The sequence below is a fragment of the Epinephelus lanceolatus genome, chromosome 14, assembly GCF_041903045.1.
Source record: "Epinephelus lanceolatus isolate andai-2023 chromosome 14, ASM4190304v1, whole genome shotgun sequence".
Taxonomy (NCBI): Eukaryota; Metazoa; Chordata; class Actinopteri; order Perciformes; family Serranidae; genus Epinephelus; species Epinephelus lanceolatus.
The window spans coordinates 23369913-23395040 of NC_135747.1; the positions used below are offsets into that span (position 1 = coordinate 23369913).

Sequence of the window (25128 nt, forward strand, 5' to 3'; positions counted from 1 at the left end):
CCACCATATCTTTACATAGCAAATATTTGTCACTACAGTATACCCTGAATATCATTTAGATGTCCTTTAAACTTACATGCAACCTTCATTTATACTCTGGAAAAAAACTGAGGAACAGGAGCCTGCTTTTACAAGTGTGCTGAGAAAACAGGAAGTAACAACAAACATAACAGTAATTACAGGCAAAATGCAGTGATAAAATAAACTCAGATATCCAGTAATGAAAGAACATAGTTTAAAAAAAACAACTTATAAGTAGTCTATTACTGAATCAGTGTGTTAGTCAAAAACACTGTCACAAGAACATGTGGCCCACAGCTGAGATGAATCATCAGGAAATGTGTTTGTCAGTGATACAATGCACAAAAAGAGAAGAAATTTTTGGTTATTAAACTGGTCCCAGACTGTTGTATAACCTCGAACTTACAAAACGCGTTTCCTCCAAACATTTGCGCAGCTCTGTGTCACGTGACCGAGGTCCCACCTCACCACTTGAAGTTGTTGTAGTTGTGAAAACAGCTGCTGTGGTCAAGGCTCTCCTCTGTCTGACAAACACTGGCAGCGATGGAGAACTTCAGACAGTTCCTGGTCGCCTTGTGTGCCGCCGCCGCCGTCGGTGTTGTCTCCATTATATTCGTGCTGAGATGGGTCCTGCATTTTAAAGAGGGTTTAGCCTGGGATGGAGGACTGGCTGAGTTCAACTGGCATCCGGTCTTAATAGTCATCGGGTTTATTTTCTTGCAAGGAACAGGTGAGAGGAGTCTTTCTTTTTCTTTTTCTTTTTAAGAAATGTGGTGGGTAAACGGGGTGTGGATACTTGTTGAAAATATGTAAACAACAGAAGGAAATTATTGCTCAAGGCCAAGTTAACCAAGACTTTCTTTTTCCCACTATGTCAGAGGGGAGGTCGCTTCTAATAAGTGCGTAATTATAAAGCGTCGCCTACCAACCAAACCTCTTTTGAAAATGCGACCATTTAACATTGATCATGTTCAACTGAGTTTGCTACGACAGATAGAGACATATAATTAAATGTGAGTAAATTATGAGTGAAGCCTGACAATTCGGCTTAGCAATATAAGCAAATTTCTGTCAAGGATGAATGAAATTTTGACACATGGCATGTCAACTTCACATATCATTTACACAGAGACGGTAGTAGAGCTTCCTTTAAGTTGTTGCCATCAACAAGCCTACACTTTTTACACATCAGTCTTGAAAGAGGACATTTCATATATTCTCCTATAGTCTAAGACAGTCCAAAAACTATTGGTAAACATGAACAACTTTCTACCAAATCCAAAAACAAAAGTGCAAAGACTTGTCATAGGGAATAAAGTCTGCAGCTGCTCCATAGGCAATGTATTGGGAAAGATGTTATACATGAAACCAAGAGCATTCCAATAGAATAAAGCTCATTTTGGTATTAAAAAAAAGATAAAACCATTATGTGGATCCACAAAATCAGGCCCCCATTCATTTTATATGGAGCAGCTCCAGACTTACACTTGATGAGATGGTGAGTTTGAGGCATCCTATCTGGTTTCTTGCTTTGACAGAGAGTAGCTCATGTTCACAAATATTGATTGAATTTTCCTCAGCCATTGAAAAACATGCTTGAGTTCATTAAAACATGTTTCATACTGTCAAATTTTAAAATATGCATCGTAGTTGCATCACAAATTGTTTGAATGAAACTGAGTTACCTTCTCTTGCAGCCATCGTTGTCTACAGGCTCCCATGGACATGGCAGTGCAGCAAGCTGATAATGAAGTTTATCCACGCGGGCTTGAATTTACTAGCCTTCATTCTCGCTGTCATATCTTTGGTGGCGGTTTTTGACTTCCACAATGCTGCCAAAATCCCCAACATGTACAGTCTGCACAGCTGGCTGGGCCTGATAGCAGTCATACTGTACTGTCTACAGGTAAATACGCTCTATTTATTTTAAGTTATTTGAAGAAATGGATGATAAAGAAAGGCTGCTGGTTTGGTTTTGTGGTGCTGATCATGCTACTCATAATAAAAAGTACATAGTTTTAAAGTTTGCACCTGAATGACTTTTTTGTTGCATGTTCAGACTTTTTTTACAAACCTTTTACGGAGGTATGAACATATTTGAAACAATACATACAGAGTAGAGCAGACCGATTTACACACTGAGAAACAACACACTCTTCTGGTGTTTTCTAAAATGCTAAGTCATTGTGAACAACAGTCTCATTTAATACAGTATCTGATAAGTAGATGTGCTTTTTTCTCCCTCAATGAGCAGCTTGTTCTTGGAGTTGGCATGTACTTGATACCAATTACACCTGCGTCCTGGAGAGCAGCCTTCATGCCCCTCCATGTCTACAGTGGTCTTTTAATCTTCACTGGCGTGATAGCTGTGGCACTCATGGGCATCACTGAAAAACTCATTTTTGGCCTGTAAGTATTAAAAAAGAAATAAAGGCTTGTAAAAGTTTATTAAATTACAAACCAGGTGTACAATGTTAATGTGCATAACTTCAATGTTTTGTTCTTCGTCACCAAGGAGCAACCCGAAGTACAAGGACTCTCCCCCAGAGGCAAATTTTGTTAACGTTCTGGGACTCCTCCTCGTGGTTTTTGGAGCTCTTATCCTCTGGATTGCCACTCGAACGTCTTGGAAACGCCCCAGTGACCAGACCCTGCATACTCTGCATACCAACGGGGGAGGTGAGGACAGCAGCAAAGTCGGTCCAGCTATGTCTCAGCTGTCTGATGGAACTGATGCTGAGCCCTCTGGGGATGTCAGACGGAGGAGTAACAAACTAGATGAGCAGGATAACTGATTAAAAAATATCCGACTTGGAGTGGAGACTGTCTCCAGTGCTGAATGTATGTACACCCAGTCTACACTGGTCAGAGAAAGTCAAAAGGAATATGTTTTTGCTGGTCTTTTGATACTTCGCTTTCTCTCTTGCACCTTAAAGTATTTCGTTGTTGTTTCTCCAACATGTATTGTTATGAGTGCATGTAAATAATGTTGAGCTACTTTATAACTAGATTCAGATTATGTGTGTAAACTATATTGTCATACATGTACCACAATCATGACAGATTTTCTATTTGTATATTGTCTCTTTAGTTTTGTCATATCAAGGTTTTTGAACTATCCACATTTTACAATAAATATTTGCAACTTCTAACTAGCATCTCTGTATATTAAGAAATATATGACATGCAAAAAGAAAAGAAAAAATGTATACAAAAGAATACTGTCAATAAATATAAGCACCAATTTGTGGTAGTAGGCCAAGATACCACTTAAACCATTAGTGCTTTGGGTTCATGTTACTGTTCTATATTAATGCCTTTCAAAGATAATATTATAATATTCATTCACAATATGAACCACTAACATTAAGTACTATACTCAAAGGCTTGTCCTCACACTGGTAACACTTTTTTTTTGAGGTTTAGCTCTTAGTTCTCCATCTTTGACCTCAGATGGCAGCAGCACGTCCACGTCAAAGCGAAGCACCTCTTTTTGTCTTTCCCAGCACCTGTAGTTGTGCTGGCAGCCCGTTTGTTTTGGCTGTACATTGGCTATAGGCATTTGGTGTCAGGTCGAGAACCTGCTGTAAGGTTTGTAATACACACATAAATGTCATGTTAGCTGTAGTATCCGATAGTTGTAACATTCTTTGTGTTTGTCGCTGTGTTTGTAGCCCAACTTGTTTAATTCATTGTGCGGACAGTGGGGTTGAACGCGCATGACAGCACTGCGGACCAAGGTCCGGTTAACTATTAGCTAGCTGCTAACCAATAAAGCTAATGCTACATCTCTAACCAAAAAGTGTGAGATAAATTAGCCAGGTGACACTTTCTGTCACCTCAAAAACATTTTAGCGTAAGAGACTACATTTACATACCCGCGGTTTTAGTAATTACTTATCAAAAGCAGTTCAACAATGATGGCTAAGCTAGCTCTGTAGCCTGTCATAACAAGGAAGGCTAGCAGCGGCAGAGGCCGATTGGATGCTAACGCTGCGTGTTTTCTATGAAACAACTGTGCTATTTGCAAAATCAAACGTCATATTAACACGAGACAGGCTTGTAGTTTGAAACCGTATACTACAAGCTGACAATGATCAGAGACATGTAACTGAAACAGAGAGGATAACCCGGTGCTAAGCTAACCGGGTGTACACTGTTGTATCAGCGGTAGGGTGGGGCTCTCTGCTAGCTAGCTGACAATGACTGGTCAGTCGGGCTGTGGGGTTTAACCGAGTGACATCTAGCTGAAAGTATTTGTCTCCAGACAGATAAGATGTTTAACTCACCCAGCTGCAGAGAAGACAGTAAACACTGTTGGATTATGATTTTAACTGCCAGATCAGGCTGGGTAGTAGCTGTCTCCATTGTTGTGCAAGGTGGTACTGAAGCTGAGAGCATCACCTGTCAGGAGATGCTTGAGTTTTAACAAGCTTCTAAAGCATTTTAGATAAGATAAGATAGAACTTTATTCATCCCGAGATAAACTACTGTGTAGCAGTTTCAATGCAAAGTTATAGGAGTGCCGATACAAAGCATGCAATGTACAAGGACCAAAATAACAGAGTAGAAGAAGCAATGTACAGCAAATATGAAATACAATGTAAAGCAACTATGAAACTAAATATAAGAAGTAGCCCACAGTAAGGTTCAAAAACTGTCTAACAGCTGCAAATTCTATCAAAAAGCTACCGATAAGGTGCAACCGATATATACAGTATACAATGGCACAAATAGGTTAACTGTTGCTTATAAATATGTTTGTATAGTGTTAGATCTGAGGTAGTTGGCATAAGAGTGCCAGAGTGCATGGTTAACACAGAACGTTCATGATTATGTCCATGACATTCCCTAAATGTCACATTATTGCAAACTATGTCGTGTGAGTCAGCTGTGAGGTGTTGAGTCTGTCTGACAGAATCTCATGATACATTGTATGTGTGTGAGAGATTTTATTTATCAGTAAACAGTACAAACACAAGGAGACCGCTCCACCACCAGGACACCCTTGAAGTTTGTTTTTTGTCTGATATACTTGAGTCGTAACATTACAATATATAATGTAATATGAGGACAAACAAACTGTGTTGTTTGTGTACAGCTGTGGCATTATGTCTGACAAAAGCGAGCTGAAAGCAGAGCTTGAAAGGAAGAAGCAACGCTTGGCTCAAATCAGAGAGGAGAAGAAAAGGAAGGAGGAGGAGCGCAAGAAGCAAGCGGTATGTTTAACATTTTGTAAATGCTTTCAATATGATATTGAATGCAAGAATTAAGAAGGGGAATGAATGACTTCAAAACCATTAATGTCTCAGTGTGAAGAGTGCAAAACCATTTATTTAGTTGAATGCAAACTTTTCCTACACTTAATTTTTGTGAGTGTTGGTAGTCCATATCCTGCAAGACTTCATTGATGGCCATGATTTCCATCAGTGTCAATGCAGTTTAGAGCTTAAAAATGCTGATGGCTAGGTTGAGACATACACAGCAGGTTCCAAGGTGTCTTACAAGGACTTGTCATACTAATCTTTAAATAAGTAGTATTGTTTATAAGTAATATCATTTATAACATTAAGTGGTTTGAATTGGAATATGGATATTTAGAGATGGCATAAGTGGGTAACGTGTTGCTATGTTTTCCAGGCGGACCAATTGAAAGAAGCTGTACAACACCAGGATGATTCAGACCTGGAGAAAAAAAGACGTGAGGCTGAGGCTCTTCTACAGAGCATGGGCATAACCCCAGATGTTCCTGTTGGTATGTTATATATTACCTGTTGGTGGATTGTACATACTGAGCTATCATTATATCTATATCTTTTAGACTCTGTAACCCACCAGAAAAAAAACAGGCTTATCCACAGGGTTCCTGGACATAACATTTCCATACATTCTGTGTAATATGTCCTCCTAAATACCTGTTTTTAAACAAAACTATTATAGTAGCTCATGTGCCATAATATCACACATACACTGCAGTTACTGTATAAGGACAGTCAATACTTTTATTCAATGTTTTGGCTCTTTGACTAGGGTTTGAGGGTGATACACTTTCATTTTTGGGTGAACAGCGTAGGAATCATTGCATTTATTATTCCATGTCCCTCAAAGCAGATTTCAGCAGTAGGGTAATGAGCTAAAACATACAGATATTTTAATGGTCAAACAGTGGAATGCTCTTTACTGACCAGCTCAGTCACCTGACAGCTGATCATGTGTTTGACTTCTTAAAGACCAGGCTGAAGGCAAAAGCTCAGAAACAAGCAAGAGGTGAATATGGCTGCGGTAACCTTCGTCATTCACTGCTATGTTTGTACAGCCAAATATTAGATATTATGATAAATTCATATTTACTTGTCTTATTATTTTCTGTCCCCTAACATTCGATTTTGTATATATTAAAAGGCAGTCATCTTAATACTATTTATCTGGTTTGGATGCAAAACACCTCAGCATTTTAATCCTATTGTCGTTATCATGAGGTTAAAATGTGATTGTTTCATCATAGTAATGCCAGATTTATTACGATGGAGTACACAGCCAACACAGAAAAATGTGTCGGTGCTTCAGTGAGCTGCCACCTGCTAAGTACTTTGTTAAGTACATTTCCTGAAGACAAAAGTACATGGTAAGGTAACCAACTAAGCGAAGCAGAGTGGAGGTTTCTAACACAATGTCATCTCCTTTCAAGGAGCATTTTAGGTGAGACTAAGTGGTTCAGGTGTAATAGCCATCTTGGCAGGTGGGTGAGCGTATGGTCTACAGGAAACAGACGGAAGAGCCACAGTGAGCAATCAAGTTGCACCTTTTATACTACCATAACAAAACATACTGTAACATTAAGACAGCAAACTCAAGGTAGACAACATATTCTTTGTTACAGCAAGGGAAGCAAAGATAAACAAAATAATGATTAAACTACGTTGCAACGTATGATGGCATAATCTCCTTCATAGAAAAGTATTACCATTTAGCTTTAAAGAAATTCATTTATGGTCTCACAAGATAACACCAAATTAGAAGCATGAGTTAACACTACTGAAATATTCTTAAATCACTTACTCTCAATACAATAAAATACTCTTAAAGTAACACCATAGTATTGTTTCTCCGTTCTGGTTCCATGCATAATGTTTTAGAAACAGTTAGGCCAACATAAAGCTAATTTAGGCAGTAATTTATCTTGTGGAAAAAAACTACAGCATTTATATTTAAACTCTCTTGATATAATTATTTGTGAAACTTGGCAACTAAACAGGTTTGTTTTACATGCAGGCTGTGATATCCATACAAACAAGCTGCCTTTAAAATTATTGACTAGCATGGGAATATATGCTCAATGCTCATGGACAGCACATGATCAGACAAGGCCACTCTCACCTCAAGAGTCTCTTCCACATGCAAAGAGAAGGGGAAAGAGTTCAAAGAGATCAGCAACACTTACAGTATATTGAACAACTTTATTGTTAAAGGCCCAGAGACACCAAGACAAAATTTAAGAACTAGTGTTGATGAAGGCTGAATGTTACATCACCTGTGTCTCGGCCCAAAAGTGGCACTGAACACACTGCAAACACTACAGCCAACAGCCAACAAGCATGTGCCTTCTGCGCCTGTGTGAGAGGAAGTAACTCCTTCTATAGCAGCAGGCGGCAGCAGTCAGTTGGTGCTTCTCAAAGTCAAGGAAGAGTCCTTCAAAATTCCGCTAAGGGACTGTTCCAGTGTCAGGGTTGCTTTGAATTCTAGTCCTTCCTTCAGAGAATTTACAAGGATGCATGTGTGTATCCTCAGCAGGCATGAAGTGCCCACAATATGTTGCGCATGATTTGTTGGAATTAAAGGCAGGGCCTCTTCAAAAACACACACCTGGGCAGTCGCTGGCCTGTTCCAATGTGTGTTGACTAAATGCTAGGAGGGAGTCTTGCCTAGCCTCCATGGGACGCGACTTGGAAGGATCCGTATTACCAATGAAGCATCCTTGACTTTGAGAAGCACCATGTATTTGTCATTCAAAAAGTTAGCACATAAAAACACTACCTGATGTTGAAAGACCAAAGTGTGTTAAGAACTGTTTCTGCTGAAGAGCTCAATAGCTAAAAAAAAATCATACCTAATTTAACAAGTTTGATTCAATGTCACGTCCTTTTGACTTTCTCTTCTTGTGCGCTGAGCTGAACTGCCAATTAGAATGACTTCATGCTCCAATAGACTCTGATGTCGATTGAACATGGTGAATCTCCTGGAAAAAAAGCTGACAAGAGACAACTAGTGCCAATGGTGCAGGACGCACTGCACAAACTAGGGTGACGCACGCTCACCATGTTGGTCTTACAATAAAGTTTATCCATATACTACAAGTGTAACAAACCAAGTGAGAAGTGGCAAAAAAACATGTTACTGCAACTTTTCCTCTCATAAATAACCTCTCAGACATGAGTCTGACTTTTAGATCTCTCACATTTCTAATATTTCTAGTAGATTCCATAAAAACATGTCCATAAACACCTCTACAATCCAAGGGTAAGCCCTGATAGATTAAAAAAGGTTAAATAATACTGTCATAGACTGTATTAACATCAGTTTATAGAGTTCATCCATGAGCAGGGACTGTAACAGCACTGACACGTTGCTAACAGCAGGTGGCAGAAGAGATCCATAAGAAAATCTTCATGAGCCTCACAGGATGCAGACAGACCTGAAACAAAAATGAAAAGAATCTTTTTAATCATTTGTATTGCATTTATTCAAAACATTACATATAAAGACAAAATCAGCTTAAGTTTGTTAAGTACAGACTGATTTGTATATTGAAACGCATTTTGCTACCAATGTCAAGGCTTCACGCACATCACAACACACTCACTAACATGTAGCCATCAGGAAATCTACATTAAGACTGATAGCATTCAGCATGGACACATTTGCACTCTGTTGTGAGAAGCTTTTTGGTGTCTTGCACACTGTAACAGATGATTATTGTCTGTTTCACTATGTAGTCCCTCCTCCCATCTCTCCAACTACCAAATCGGCAGGCACACCGAGTGAGGCAGGGAGCCAAGACTCTGATGGAGCTGTGGGACCCAGGTACACACACACACACACACACACACACTTCTCAGCAACAGTTTGAGTAACAACATTTTTCTCTGCTGCTTCCCGTACAGTACATTACAAGTATGGAAACAATGGCAACATCCCTATTTATGAAGAATTAACGTCCATTTATCCCCCCGAGGGAAAATGCTTACATGCATACGTCTTTATTGAGCTTTATATGTCTCCTCAAAACGTGCTTTTTGTGCTCTTTATGTGCTCAGTTGTGCTTATGCCAGCAGGAATGTAATTTCAGCGTCCTTGTCACGGCCTCTCAAGCCACTTAAACTGCAGATGTGTTGTACAGCAAATTAGTTCTGAAGTGTTTTGAGTATTGCCTAGGAAAAAAAATGTAGGTGTGTTTGTGCTTTATAAGCTTTGCATCACTTTTAACTCCAGACAAAGGCTGTGAATAAATTTAAAGCATGATTACACTAAGAAGAGCTGAGCTAAAATCTTTTGGAAAGTCTCATACCATCACAGTGAATGATGACGAGTTTATGCCAACTGAGTGCATGTTTATTTAATTTGTGTGCCGTTGAATTAGGACGATCCTAAATTAACAATAAAACAGCAGGCTGCTGTGATGCCTGGGGGACTTCTTAACCCCTAATTAGAGCCCCTTCCCTGGGCTGAAACTCAAGCTCCCCCAGTGTCCCATCAGGCCCAGGGAGCTGTTCCCCCTATGTGTTGACTCATTTCCCTCACCAGCATGGCCATTTCCTACACACATGGAGGTCATGTTTTCTCCCTGAGGGTTCTCTCTCTCCCTCCCTCTCTGTCTGCACAACACTCAGAGCCTTTGGTGTGACACAGTTCAGGCTGTATCAGCCCCGCAGGCTGCACATTACACCCTGTGTCATCTCACTCTGAAAGGCGGTGTGTCCATGCATTTTAAGCAGATACATTCTTCCATCTCTGAGCTGTGTGCAGGCAGATTCAAGAAATAAAAAAAAAACAACCCAACACACAGAAGATCCAGTTTTTATGTTTTAATAACATGCAAATTCAACTGATTTATGACCTAGGATCCAATCAGCATGTTGTGTGCCATAACGCTAACTTTATCTCTTCTCCTCATTTGTGCTCGCTCGTCTCCTCTCACTAATGCTGCCTTGTTGCTGTGACACTAACCAGGACTCTGCACTGGGACTCTGACCCGTCCACTCTTCAACTTCACTCTGACTCTGAGCTGGGGTACTGGACACTCTCTTCTCTCCTTTCCTGGTCATTTTCCCTTCTCTCAATCTATGGCATGATTACTTTGTCTTTCAAAGTCATTGCTCAGATAATGCAGTCCAGAAAAAACAGTCAAGTCGTGCATGCAAGAGTGGTCAGAATAAAGCTTTTAATTGATTCACACTGGTTGGTACACTAATCTGAAGTCTTTGCCATCTCATGAAACACTCATTTACTTACTTACTTTGATTCCACTTGCAAGGAGGTGAAAATTGTTACAAAAGCAGATGAGTAAGCAGGATGAATGTCTTGTATGTTTTTTTTTCTTGTTAAAATCATTACACTTTTGTGGTGATAATGAGCTGTGCAAAGTGTGAGATGTTCTGTGCTTTTAGGCGTGGAACCCCAAAACTGGGAATGGCCAAAATCACACAGGTGGACTTCCCTCCACGTGAGACGGTGTCCTACACAAAAGAGACCCAGACACCTGTCATGACTCAGCAAAAAGAAGGTGAATCTCACACATTATTACACAGGTTTACCTATGGTGCGTTGATAATATGTCGATACTGTGATATGAGATTGGATATCATCTTAGATTTTGGGTATCGTAATATCATAAGTGTCTTTTCCTGGTTGTAAAAGCTACATTACTGCAAAGTGATGCAATTTACCAACTTAGTCATTATATTCACAATACTATATGATTATTTATCGAAAATTTCATGTAAATATTTTGTGAAAGCACCAATAGTCAACCCTACAATATCGTCACTAACAATATCGAGATATGTTGTCAAAAATATGTGGATATTTGATCTTCTCCATATCGCCCAGCCCTGAGTTAACCTTAAAAATGGACGAAACCTGTGTGCACATGAACCTAACCTTAAACTAATCGATTAATTGTTTGTTCTAAAGAATGTCACAAAATGATGGAAAATGTTCATTTCGGATTCTCAAAGTCCTAGGAGATGTCTGTATAAGTCTTGCTTTGTCAGCCCCAAACCCAAAGATATTCAGTTTAATATGATATAAAACTAAAAGCAGAAAAAAATCAATTTTTGAGAGGCTAAAAATGCATTTTCTGCCATTTTTGCATGAAAATGACTTAAGCAATTATAAAAAATATTTTTTTTGTCGATTGATTAGTTGACTAGTCGTTGCAGCTCTAATGTGGATGCGGTAAAAATGTGGTGTTCCATTAAAATGTATAGCTCCTTTTCAAACAAACGTTTTGTTTTGCCGCCACTTGTGGAAATAAATTCATAACGGGGGGTGTTGTCGGCTGTACGAGTGCACAAGTGGGTACCGGAAGTTGACAACAAGTGGAAGGGATTTGATTCGAGATCAAAGTAATGGAAAAATGAGGCCCAGGAAACACAAGAAGTGGAAGGAGAGATTAAATTCAGACAAGCCGTGCTCCTCTGAACCTCACAACCAAGTCTGCTCTGGTATAATTAATGAGCAGGATGAGAAAACCAGTGACAGGAAGGAGAAATGCGATTGAGGGGGAAGATATGAAGCGCTGCGCATACGACTGCTTACTGCCTCTGAAGCATGTCGATATGTATGTAATTGCTGCACTGGAGCTTTCATGCGGTCGGCCGAAGAGAGTATTCGGGCTACTACTAACACCACATGCTGAACACATGTTCCATAAAATATGCAATATTTGTGGGTGTGCGGCTTACTCTTGGTTGATTTATGTAATGACAGATGGCGAATAATGCGGTCTGCTAAAATCCTGATTAGGTTTTTTGTTTTGTGTTCATGTTTTGTTTTTGTGTTTTTCCAAAGAAATATCAGAAGTATTCCACAAAACCTCAAACTCTCAGAATGAGTCTGTCTTTTAAGTCGTCTGCTCAATTTATTTGCATCAGCTAACACGTCTTTTTAAGCATCCTTGAAAGCCTGGTTAGGGTTTTAAACAGCGTATGGGTTGTTGGTTGTTGTCCCATCAGGTGATGTGCAGTAAATCCTGAGGTGGCATGCAGCACGAGCAAGATGAAATTGTGTGATTTTGTGGAAAACTATGAGCAGAACTAGTGAAGGATGAAGAGCATCCCTCTGCTCCTCATCGTTCTTTACTCTGGACTCTACTGGGCATTGTAAAACTGTGTTAAACAACGATGGTTTCTGCCAGCTGTTCAACACGAGGCCCCCTTCCCCTCTCTGCCACTATGTAATCATTTCATCAACTCCCTCGCTTCCCTGTCTTCTCCCTTCACCGAACAGGCACATAACAAAACACACTCAGTGACATTGTGCATTTTCACACCATCACTTCTGGCACTCGATGAGACGGCATCCCCTTCCCAGCTTGCTCCCCTCGGCGCATTTTTGATGTGTGGGGTGGCGTCAGGCCTGTTCTCTGATTGAGCGATTTATCATGTTGTCAAAAGGAGGCAACGGCGCAGCACTCTCAAGGTCAGCAGGCGGTGGCATTAGAGGGAGCGGCTGCCGTGCCCCGGCTGCTACAAACCGAGGGTTCCCACAGTGTGTGCAAGACATCTCAGAAAAAGGAGTAAAAGATTTAAGATTTTAACATCACCTGCCCTGTTGACCCAAAGAAAACCCCCCGAACAGTCAAGGAGAACGCATCATCGGGTTATATGATTTGTTTTTGTTAATGCAGAGTTTCTAACTTTGATACAGTACCTTGAAAAATAATGATATTTAATACAATTTTCAATACAACTGGGATGAATTAACATAGAGGGCATATAATTTACAGTTCTTAAATGATGAATACAATAAGGATATAACATGACATCAACAACTTTTCTTTGTTCTTAGAAACCAGAAGAGTGACGGAAGTAAATAGAAATGAAACTTCTGAAAATTTCGATTTCGAAATAACGATTATAGTGACCAAAATTGTCTTTAGTATCAGTGTTATCACAGTATTGTAAAAATACACTAATATGCACACTGAAATAATTTCATCAAGGTAATTTTCACCACAAATAGAATTAGCAGCACTATGCAGTTTTTGTTTGCATAAACATTAAAATAATAACAGCCATTTCCTTATGCAAACATATGAAAACCATATCAAATGTGCATTAGCATTAAAGATAGCCTGTCTTTAAGATACTTGCTTAAGTGTCTGTGTCAGTGGCCATGTTTACATGCACACTAATATTCCACTATTATTCCGAGTATGATAGCAATCTGAATTTGATGCGGTGCATGTAAAAAGCATATTCTGAGTTAGGCCTTTATCTAAATTTAGCAATTTCCGATTAAGACGTGGGAGATCCCAGTATTATTCAGCTTTTAATAGCAATGTTTGGACATCTATACAGCGTATTGGGAACATGCGTCTCAGTTGGGATTTTTGCTGCAATTTGTGACACAATCTCTTGCCTGTTTATGGTAGCTTCTCTGAGTTGTCATGGAAACCAACTTGCCAACAGTTTGCAAGGCTGTGGTACAGAGTCATTCTCAAAAGAAAAGCCCACATTTCTGCTCAGAAGGAGGAACACCTACTTATAAACACTATTTAAGACTTGTATATCAACAGGTTTTTGGATATGTGCAACTATTGTAACACCGACCTTCTTAAGAAGGTGGTTGAAGGAATGAAAGAGGGAGGCTGCGTTTGCACAATCTAACAAGTCTGCCACCAGTGGAAAATTTTGAAAGAATCCTATTTTGATGCTAAGAATCACAATGGCACAGCAACTTGAGCTGTCTTGTCTATATTTTGATGTGATAAACGTCATGTTAGGGCACAATAATCAAAGTATGCACATCTGCATGTAAACAGGAATATTAGTGGAATATTTCTTTTCATGAGGTATGTAAACAACGTTGTAGGAATATTGTCTTTTTCAAAATAAGGGCAAAAACCAGATTCTTTTGTGCATGTAAACGTAGCCAGTGTCGATGTCGACAAGGGACCAATAGCATCACTGGATTTGCCTTCTGCATACCCACTCTGTAAACAAGGGAACAGAAAAACAAACCCTCAGTGCATGCTGCACCTGCGTCTGGCAGACTGTTGCTAACTTTGGTGCAATAATCAAACAAGGGTTTAAGAATAATTAAAATTTTAAACGGTAATACTACTTGTAAGGATTTCACCGCCATTTATCTTAAAAACCAGAAACCATTTCATCCTTAGTAGTAGATATTAATAGCAGAGAGTGAGAAACCACAGCTGGCTGTATCAGTACTGCGGAAAATGAATATTGAAGCTGTTTCAAATATCCAGAATCGGTTTGAATGTAACACTAATGTGGACACTATTGGATCATTCTGCTGCACAAAATGACCTAGCCAGTCTTGAAATTGCCTCTCAGATGTCTGACTGGACAAGCTTGACATGAATTGGCCTACATCTTTATTTGCCAAGTTTGTGACCACAGGATAACACAGGTGCATTTCTTTTTTAAAATCAGTTCTATTCCATTTTTAGGTAGTTTGTTGATTTAAGGCACCAGATTGGTGAATTTCTGTGCCGCCGCTGCTGCAGTATTCCCAGACTGCACTAGTTGGTAATACGCAGCATCAGTATGCACTCCTCAACAAGAGGCTGTAATTATGGAGTAAGATATTGTTGGAGGTTGGGCGGTGGTGGTGGTGGTGGTGGTTGGTTGGTTTGTGTGTGTGTGTGTGTGTGTGTGTAGAGTGGTTGGTCTGGTGCAGCGTTTAAAAAGGCTTGTCAGGAATATGAGTATGTAGAGCAGTTTAGTAAATCTAATATTTAATTGAATGTGATTGTTTTAATCACTCTGAATTCAGAGGCAGGTCAAAACTTTTTATCACAAAAGCCCTTAATGGCCTTCTTGTTTGAAGTGCCACTTGTAATTGTGGTCAGCTTTTATGCACTTGATGATTAGTACTGTTAAATATCTATTGTATCCCTCTGTCATACAGTAGTTAATCATTTCCAATGGAAAATTTGGAATATTCTACTTTTTTCCCCAAGGGTATGGTTTGAATGTTTGCACCTTTACAACCTGGTTATTGTTCTCAGTGTCATTTAACTACATTATGAGTTTCTATATAATCTGTGATAGACTTTTTTTAAGAGCAGAGTGCTGGTTTTGGATTTCTCCTTGGCCTGCTGGTGATCTTTAGACCTCACTGTCATTAGTGACATGTGTAACCCTGTTGAAGAGAAAACAATAGACTCCTGTTTCACAGATGACTAAATCCTGAACAGTGTTATCAGACCGACAAAAGTCTGACTGCTGGTGTCTTTGTTTTTTGGTGCCTTGCAGCCATTTTAAATTTGCTACACTAGTAACAAACAACCACAGATGTTGACGGTGTGCCACGTGGAAAATGGTTGATCACAGTTTTTGAAGTGCATTTTGGGAGCTCATGAAAATTTCACGTCACAATTCTTCTGGCCAAAAGAATTGGAATTCTCGATATTATCCCAGTAATCGTCAGAATTTTCTTAAAACTCTTACAGTGGCCCACAAACATCTGGAATGACTTTACATTTTGTTCAGAAACAAATGTTGTAATTGCATCACAGATAGGACTCACATCTGTTTTAGATTAAACATCCCTTTTAATGAAAAACAAGCAATCTTAAAAAGCCAGGCTTTCAACTATTTGAAACTGCATTAAACCTTTTGATGTAAAAATAATGGCAATGCTTGATTAAGATCTTTTGCTTTTCTTTTCTTTGAGGGTGGTGTGTACGCTGCCTGTTTTTGTGTAAGTGGCAACCCTCAGGGCTGAAAAATGAAGCCAATGCCAAGTACCAAAAACTGTAGTTCCACTAATGGCCACTTGAGGCTGGCTCCAGAAGTCAGTCAATCCCTATAGACCACCCCATGTTAAAATGTCTGACTTTAAAGCAGAAATAAACACGTTTACAGCCTCGGACCAAAATAAAAACACAGTTGTGGTCTCTGTAGTTAATTTCAACATTCATATCAGCTGTACACGGGCTGATTTTTTTATATGATCCACCTGTTTATATGTTATGAAGACTTATAGTCAAAAGCTGCTTTGAGCGACAGGCTGTCTGCGAGGCGTCACCACACACTATGAGTCAGATCCACCCCTCGCTCCTCCACAGCTCCACCCTCTTATCCAACTATAGTCACATCTGGCTCCAAAACTCCCGAGACTATGACAGCCAAAATAGCAAATTTGAGGCTTCAAAACGGAAGTCCACAAACCAATGGGTGACGTCATGGTCGCCACATCCATTATTTTACACATTATGTGGTTTTTGCAAAGTCTTTTTTATTGTTCATTTTCTAGCAGTCTCTTCAGGCACTGCTGCAGGGTCCCTGTGTATCCTTAAGAAGCCTTAAATGACTTAAAAGCCACTGAATTCATTAATCTAAACATAAGGCCTTAACTGGTATTAAAATGTCTTAAATCAGTCTTTCAATAGTCTTAAAAAAGCTAAGACATAGGAAGTAGGATTTTCTGAAGTGTTTTTTTGCGATGTTGCATTGTAAAATCTCAAAATATGTGGTAACATCGTCATCGTCATTTCATAAAAAATTTACCAAATGCCTCTCATGTTAACAACACACAGATCAGGACAGCGGAACCAACAACACTCATATTTTGTTTCCGTCCTGGATGCTCAGTGCTCATAATTTAATGACAATTGTATTTTTAAACAAGATTTAGTGGCATGGCTGAAACTAGTACAAGACGTTGAAGAGGCTCTGTGTGCTTTATGCATTAAGCCTTTTAAACTCAGCATGATGGGAGTCAAAGCAGTTGAATTCCACATGCAGAGGGAAAAATAGAAAATAAAAAAACACCAACAAACTCCAGGTATTCACAATTCTGTTCTACCCTGGTCTCAGCCATGAGACAAAAAAAGTCGTGTTTTGGGTTTTAATTAACATCTGGGCAAAAATGTTCCCTAACCCTCAGCAATTAATGTTATTTGGTTATCATAAAATTATTCATAAATTTCCCTCCAAGTGGCTCTTAAAAGGTTTTAATCTATTGCAATCCACACCAAAATTGTATATGGTGGGTGACTTTTAGTCCACCAGGAGATTGTGTACCCCATATAGGTTAAGTCTTAAGCAGCAGGGTTCGATTCCAACCTGTGGCCTTTTGCTCCATGTTATCCCCAGTCCCTCTACCCCTCTCCTGTCAACCTGCAGCTGTTCAGTCATAAAGGAACAAGCCCCAAAAAATCTTTTTTAAAAATCCCCTCCCTAGACTAGAGGTACTCTTTTTTTCCCTAGGAAACAAAGAATGATAGTGCACATATTTGCATATTGGTAGAGTTTTGTTTTTGTGGTTGTTGGCCTTTGCACACACAGCCAGAGACAAACAACCCTGCTGCACGTGCTGAAGTCAGATCCTCATTGTGCAGGGACATATAGAAAGTGGAAGACACCTGCAGTGGAGGGGAGCAAAGGTCATTTAGTTTTATACTTTGTACATCACTGGCCGCATACTGTGTTTGCATTAATATATTGTCCATTGACTAAGACCTGTGATTACCCCCCCCCCCCCCCCCCTCCCCTCCTGTCCGGCTCCCCCCAAAAAAGCTTTTATTTCTTAAGTGGTACAAAAGCCATAATTGAGCCTGCTTTGAGAGGAGGTGTCAGTGTATGGGACATCGGTGATCCGGGTGAATTCTGTTAAATGCAACCCCCCCATCCTCCAACACCCACCCTCACTAGGCGTTACTGCCCCCCTACACATCCCCAGCGGGGTCACCAGGATCACTAGCTTTTCTCCAAATGGCCATTTTGGCTGGCAGGTGCATTATACCCTTTATTTTCAGATTGTCTATCCGCTCCTAATGCCTGGCAGGTTGATTGCTCTGGCTGCCTCACCAGGGAAAGGGCTGACGAGCACGGCCGGGACTAGCTGAAAGACAGTGATTACTGTTTTCCTTTAAGCCTGATTGAGGCCCTTGAAAGGAAAGATTTTAACCTTCTCCTGTTGGTTGCAGAGTATGGCCGTACATTGAAATGGCTTGTGTCATCAACCCAGTTCTGTAAACTCATCAGCGTACCCAATAACCTTCTTCCCCAAACCTCCATCTGAGGAAGGGGATAAATCACTTTATGGACAAAGTGACAGATGACATTATCATTTAGATTATCTCAGTAGGAAGGAAATTCTGGCATGCGGTGCTGTCATCTTAGATTAACTATAAGGCTCATACCAAGATAAATGCTTGGAGGAACCAGGCGAGTATTTCCCCTCTCCTCATGAATCTGTTTTGTCCTCCTTTTGCTATTATTTTTTACATTGAAAGCATAGGCTATATACCGCCTCCAAGAGTTGTGTTTTTGAAAAAGCGCGTTCATCTTCTTTGAGGTAGAGCCGGTGTGCAGTTTGCCAGCTGGTCTGGCCTGTATTTTGTTGTACATTCTCTGAGGTTGAATAGGAGTTGCAGGACCTCCTGCTAGGATGGTAATTGCACAGGCTTGCTGTTCAGGGAGAAGCTTGTCTCGGGGCAGCCAGGCGGAAAACCTCTGTGCCATCCCCATGCCACCTCTGAAGAGCACAAGACAATCCCAGCATCACCATCTGCTTTTGCACCATGCCGTCATCTGGCCAGACCAATGGGACGAGCCCAGGCAGCTGCTCCACACCCTCTGCCCTGCTGCCCTGTGGCCTAGAAGGGGGCAACCTGCCACTGGGACACAGAGGAAATGGCTACACTGACAGCTAGACTCTCCATTGAATGGCTCGAGTCTCATTAACAGTTGGGAAAGACAGGGGTCCCTATGACAACAAGGCACCCGCTGTGCTGTGTCCCTTTAACACAAATGACAAACTTCCCCGCTTTAGAGGAGCAGGTTCCTCTTTGAAAGGCGACATTGTGCTGACAAACCAAACAAACGCGAGGCAGAGATACAAAATCAGTTTTTTGCTGTGCCCATAATCACTGGGTGGAGCTTTTATTGAAAAAAGGAAATAATGGAGGTGAAAGACGTAGTGACCAAAAAGTATGACACATCTGTATGGTGGCATGATCACTTGAATTAAATTTTATTTCCTCTTTGCATATCAAGTTTTGACTTAAATATTAATGTCATAAACAAAATTGATTTATTATTTATTGCATGTTGATTCAGAGACAGAAGTAATCTGATTGAATTGGATCAAATCTTGATAATGGGTTTAAAAGAAATGACAGATTCTGAAATTGGATTAGAACAGTGCTTCTCAACTTTTTGTGTCCAGAACCTCTAAGTTGAAACACATTACGTGCCCCATCTAAAGCAGTACATTGCCTAGCTTCCATGCCGGTAGATTTGGTTTATCAGGGATGATAGCAAAGCACCATAGTACATAAAATATACATAGCAGAAACATCATGTACATTGGACCACTGTGTTTAAGACTTTAAACACTACAATCACGGCTGAAAATGATAACAGAAATCAACAAGTTTGCCAGTTTCCCATATCTCCGCAATTCAAATCAATGCTGGTTGCCTACCCAGAAGTGATTGTGGGTAGTGTGCGACGTCACTGTTATTCGGTCTATAGTTGTCAACTAATGAATCCTATGATCAGAATAGTCATTCTTATGATTCTTACTCGTATCAGGCTCACATCTATTTTAAATTAAAGTCTAAAAATACAACTAATATTTTCTATTTTTCTGTGGACCTCCTTGAATTCCCCCAATGACCCCTGTTGAGCCCCATTAGATCACATAATCCAGTCTTGGTTTTGATCTGGATCAAACCTTCAGTGTGTGTTGTTGAAAACCTTTTTTTGTAGGATTAGGACACCTTTGATCCAAAAAAAATCTGGATAATCTTGATCCCAGCAAAAGGTTGGATTTAGGGTGCATTTCAGGAACAAAATAACTTAGAAATCTTTTAAATTTGTCAAATATATTTGCATTTATTTTTATTTTGCACTTGATTTGATTAGCTGGCACAGCGATAAAGTAGATAAGGTAGACATTAGGCCACCTATGAAGTAATAATACCTCAAATAGCTGTCAATATTATATAAAAGTATTAAAATGTACCTTTCCTTTATCACTTAAATCATACAGTCAAATGTGTTTTCTAACAGCTGCATCCTCCATGCTTTTTTCTGTCTCTTTAAATAAAAACACATAACATGACCCCATGCTGGCTATTGTTCCTGTTCTTTACATAGCTCGTGGTCTGCATTGTGATATTTGGTCCCAATTTAGAGCGCTGGTTATCCAGATTTGGTCATCTTGAACAGTTTGTATCTGGATCAGGGTGCTCCAATCTAAAGTTGCTTTGAAAAAATGGTACAAATATAAGATGGATTTGCTGATCCTGGATAGCAAAACATGGGATTTCCAAATCCAGATCACCATGATCCAGATGAATCTTTCTGAACAGCTGGGCCCTGGTGTGTACAACCTTACTCTGTGTTTTTCCAGTGTTTAATGTAGTTTAATTTCTGATCAGCAGAGGAAGAAGAAGAGGAAGAAAGTGCTCCACCTCAACCAGTTGTGGAGACTCAGACTGAGAAACCCGACCAGAAAGAGGAGGAGGAAGGTAATTCACTGCCACTGATGATGCATGCTTGCAATATGAAATGAGCAAATTCTTTAGGGATTTTTTTATAGTCATTGCGGCATAATAAGAGGTTTCTATTACTGTAAATCACTGCACCACATGTGACACGTAATGTCGGTGAGCAACAGCAAGTATCCTGACTACATTTCATGTGTTTCTCTGTGTAGCACCCCCCCACGAACTGACAGAGGAGGAAAAACTCCAGATCCTGCACTCCGAAGAGTTTGTGAATTTCTTCGACCACAGCACTCGCATTATTGAGCGGGCTCTATCAGAACACGTGGACCTCTTCTTCGACTACAGTGGTCGTGACCTGGAGGAGAAGGAGGGGTAATAATTGGACAACTAGTGTTTTTTTTTTTTGTTTTGTTTTGTTTTTTTAAAAGATGGTAATTGGTTTTTGAAGAAGTGTTTTTATTGATTTGTGGCGCTTTGTTTTCCCCAGTGAGATCCAGGCCGGAGCAAAGCTCTCCCTCAACAGGCAGTTCTTGGATGAGCGCTGGTCCAAGCATCGTGTCGTCACCTGCCTGGACTGGTCCCCCCAGGTCATTTGACTTTTTTTAATTAAATCAGCAGTTCAGCACATTGCTCAGAGCGGCAATTGGAAGGTGTTCGCAATTGTCAAAACATCAATCCTAAAAATGAGAGTAACGTATATGCATAAGTGTCGCTAATTGGCTGTTGAAACAGCTTAACTTTGTACAGCCATAATGCTTTATGATTACATAGCTTGAGTTTGACAGCATTTACTTTGCGCCACAAGTCCCTCAGGAAAAGTAAGTTATGTCCCACACATTGTCACTCAGTCGGGGGCCGTAATGATTTGTTTCCTCTGGTGTCTAAGGTCATTTAATGCATGATTCTGCAATGACTTCTGACAGTGATTGAACACCAACTCTTTGTTCGCAGTATTTACTGCCTCAGAGCGATATACATGCCCTTGTGATTTGAATTTCTGAATTCACAAACTGTTAATCTCAGATCAGGTATGAGAAGCAGCAGAGGTGTGTTCCCATCTGGGAAGTGTTCTCTGCCTGTGTTTTAATATCTGCCTCCGTGGGTTTTAGACTCTCAATGAGCTACTATGCACCGCTGTTCCTCCCGAGCGCTTTCAGAAACATAGCTTTTCCTTAAATTATAAAGGGAATTGACCAAAGTTCTTAAGGGGGTGGGCTAATTAAACAAGTCATAAATCTTGAGAAAAGGTTACTCATTCTTTAAGGCATTCAGCAGCACCACACACAGCAGGCGAGGCTTTTCCACATGGAGCCAAGCCTGGGGGGCACGTCTGCCTCCCCCTGACATTCATTTGGGCTGATTTTTTTTTTCCTGTCACCAGTATCCTGAACTCCTGGTTGCCTCATACAACAACAACGAGGAAGCTCCCCACGAGCCAGATGGCGTGGCCTTAGTGTGGAATATGAAGTACAAGAAGGCCACACCGGAGTACGTCTTCCACTGTCAGGTACCCAAAGCCCCTCTGCTTCTTCCTCTCTCCCCACGTCCTCACGGGTGGCTTCTTCCATGACAAGCGTGGAACACCGCCGACCAACCCCGTTTGCCCCCCCCCCTCCTCCTCCTCCTCCTCCTCCTCCTCCACCCTCCCACCTTCATCTACACTGTGAGTGAGTTCACCGTACTGGCATCCACCTCCACCACATCTATCCACAAACACATGTTCGAGAGGCGCCGGAGAAGACCTGTGGTGCAGGAGTTGAATGGAATCCGAGCGCTGCAGCAGGATTAAGTGTGTGGGGCAGGGCTGGTTATCATGTGCATCCAAACAAGGGCCCTGTGTTCAGACAAGCTAGCAGCTCCTCCACTCTGCCCAGCCTTATTATAATGCCTGCCCCAAGGCTCCTTCAGCAAGACAAGTTGAGTAGAACCACATGTTGTTGCCTCCAGAGCGGATGTAGATGCAGGCGTATTGCTCAGATGAATAAAACTGAACAGAAGTGTGAATGCACGTTTTCTCCATGCCTCAAAGTCGGCTCATAATGAGATTTTCTTGAACCGTGCGTCACAGTTGTTGTCAAGAAAAGTCCCTTTAGAAAAAATACTGAGTCAAGATTGTGATAGGTGAAGCGATGGGTGTGCGTGTGCCACCTAAAAAACAAGTAATAAAATTCATGAAATTAGTCATAATCCAAAAATAAATCCCGATCCTGTTGACCAGCCCGGAGGTTTGTTTACACAGTAAGAACCGAGGGAGGAGTGATGAAAGACGTGTTTTGGAAGAGTGGGAACACGCTCAGAACATTTCCGTAACTTTGAGATGAAGCAGGAAAACAACAGGTTGAAGTTTGAAGTTTTCCATGTTCTGATTATTGCCAACATTGAATATTTGTTGCTGATATGAAGCTTAGCAGTGTTTTGCAGCCATATAGCCAGAACTTGATGGGATACAGAGTTGCATTGTGGTCTGTTGCCTCAGTGGAAAATTCATCTGAGTTATTTTGACTCTAGATCCATGTTTCCATTCATTGTCATTATAAAATAGTGTTAAATGCGTATGTTGTTCAGTCGCTGTACTGGTCTGTCTCAGTGATTCTGCAGTATTACACCCAGTTTAACGCAGTCTGATACAGCTGTCCTGCAGCATGAGTTTTTGTTGAAACCATTCATACAGGTGAGCACAAATGAGGATCACAGAATAATAGAAACACTTGTCAGGTCACAGCACCACAAACTAGATCCTCCAAAATGATCACTAAGTTGAATCAGCACCTCACTTGGCTCCTGGATGCAATCTTGCTTTTGCGACTGGACATGATGGTATTCCTAGAGACCTGTCAGCAGCCTGTCTCACTATAAACATGCACTTTTTCCTCACTGGAGAAGCTAAACATTGCCTGTCTCTTTCTCTGTATTTTCATGACAGTCTGCTGTTATGTCGGCTGCGTTTGCCAAGTTCCACCCCAACGTTGTGGTGGGGGGCACATACTCGGGGCAGATTGTTCTGTGGGACAACAGGAGCAACAAGAGGACCCCCGTGCAGAGGACTCCCCTGTCAGCAGCAGCACACACAGTATGCTAAACAACAGACACACTGGGCTCATACTTTATTCTGTGAAAACAAAGAGATCCTGTAACTCATTATAATGAGATATGTTCTCGAAATAATGAATTCATCCCAAAATAATGACTTAGTATCTCAAAATAATGAGAAATGCTCTCAAAATGATGACTTAATATCTCAAAATGATGAAAACCGTTCTCAAAATAATGACATAGAATCACAAAATAATCTTAGTTTCCCAAAATAATGTCTTAATATCTCAAATAATGACTTAGTATCTCAAAATAATGAGAAATGGTCTCAAAATAATGACTTAATATCTCAAATAATGAGAAATGTTTCCAAAATAATGACTTAGTATCTCAAATAATGAGAAATGTTCCCAAAATATTGACTTAGAATCTCAAAATAATCCTAGTTTCCCAAAATAATGATTTAGTATCTCAAAATGATGAGAAATGTTCTCAAAATGAGAAATGTTCCCAAAATATTGACTTAGAATCTCAAAATAATCTTAGTTTCCCAAAATATTGACTTAGAATCTCAAAATAATCCTAGTTTCCCAAAATAATGATTTAGTATCTCAAAATGATGAGAAATGTTCTCAAAATGAGAAATGTTCCCAAAATATTGACTTAGAATCTCAAAATAATCTTAGTTTCCCAAAATATTGACTTAGAATCTCAAAATAATCTTAGTTTCCCAAAATAATGACTTAGTATCTCAAAATGATGAGAAATGTTCCCAAAATAATGACTTAGTATCTCAAAATGATGAGAAATGTTCTCAAAATATTGACTTAGAATCTCAAAATAATCTTAGTTTCCCAAAATAATGACTTAATATCTCAAAATAATCTTAGTTTCCCAAAATAATGGCTTAGTATCTCAAAATGATGAGAAATGTTCCCAAAATAATGAGAAATGTTCCCAAAATAATGACTTAGTATCTCAAAATAATGAGAAATGTTCCCAAAATAATGACTTAGTATCTCAAAATGATGAGAAATATTCTCAAAATATTGACTTAGTTTCTCAAAATAATGAGAAATGTTCTCAAAATAATGACTTAGTGTCTCAAAATAATGAGAAATGTTCCCAAAATAATGACTTAGTATCTCAAAATAATGAGAAATGTTCTCAAAATGATGAGAAATGTTTTCAAAACATTGACTTAGTATCTCAAAATAATCTTAGTTTCCCAAAAGACTTAGTATCTCAAAATAATGCGGAATGTTCCCAAAATATTGACTTAGAATCTCAAAATAATCTTAGTTTCCCAAAATAATGACTTAGTATCTCAAAATGATGAGAAACGTTCTCTAAATAATGAC

General features: G+C 39.9%; 2 protein-coding genes across 7 annotated transcripts in view; both read left to right on the forward strand.

Annotated features, from left to right (window-relative positions):
* Positions 1-459: 459 nt before the first annotated feature.
* cybrd1 (cytochrome b reductase 1) lies at positions 460-3173 on the forward strand. Its single transcript, XM_033617107.2, has 4 exons — positions 460-751; positions 1719-1927; positions 2276-2430; positions 2537-3173. The coding sequence occupies exons 1-4, from the start codon at positions 565-567 to the stop codon at positions 2814-2816; spliced, it is 831 nt and encodes a 276-aa protein (XP_033472998.1). The 5' UTR covers positions 460-564; the 3' UTR covers positions 2817-3173.
* A 295-nt stretch (positions 3174-3468) lies between these two features.
* The window catches only part of dync1i2a (dynein, cytoplasmic 1, intermediate chain 2a), a 29120-nt gene continuing 7460 nt past the window's right edge, over positions 3469-25128 (forward strand). Inside the window, exons 1-11 of one of the 6 annotated variants that reach the window (XM_033617281.2) lie at positions 3469-3612; positions 5123-5240; positions 5662-5776; positions 9015-9102; positions 10249-10338; positions 10686-10801; positions 20666-20755; positions 20944-21106; positions 21222-21321; positions 22116-22241; positions 23658-23804. In XM_033617281.2, coding sequence (XP_033473172.1) covers positions 5133-5240; positions 5662-5776; positions 9015-9102; positions 10249-10338; positions 10686-10801; positions 20666-20755; positions 20944-21106; positions 21222-21321; positions 22116-22241; positions 23658-23804 — 1143 coding nt within the window. In that variant the 5' untranslated portion in view covers positions 3469-3612; positions 5123-5132. The remainder of the gene's footprint in view (positions 3613-5122; positions 5241-5661; positions 5777-9014; positions 9103-10248; positions 10339-10685; positions 10802-20665; positions 20756-20943; positions 21107-21221; positions 21322-22115; positions 22242-23657; positions 23805-25128) is intronic. The other 5 variants (XM_033617282.2, XM_033617283.2, XM_033617284.2 and 2 more) reach the window with 5 other exon arrangements.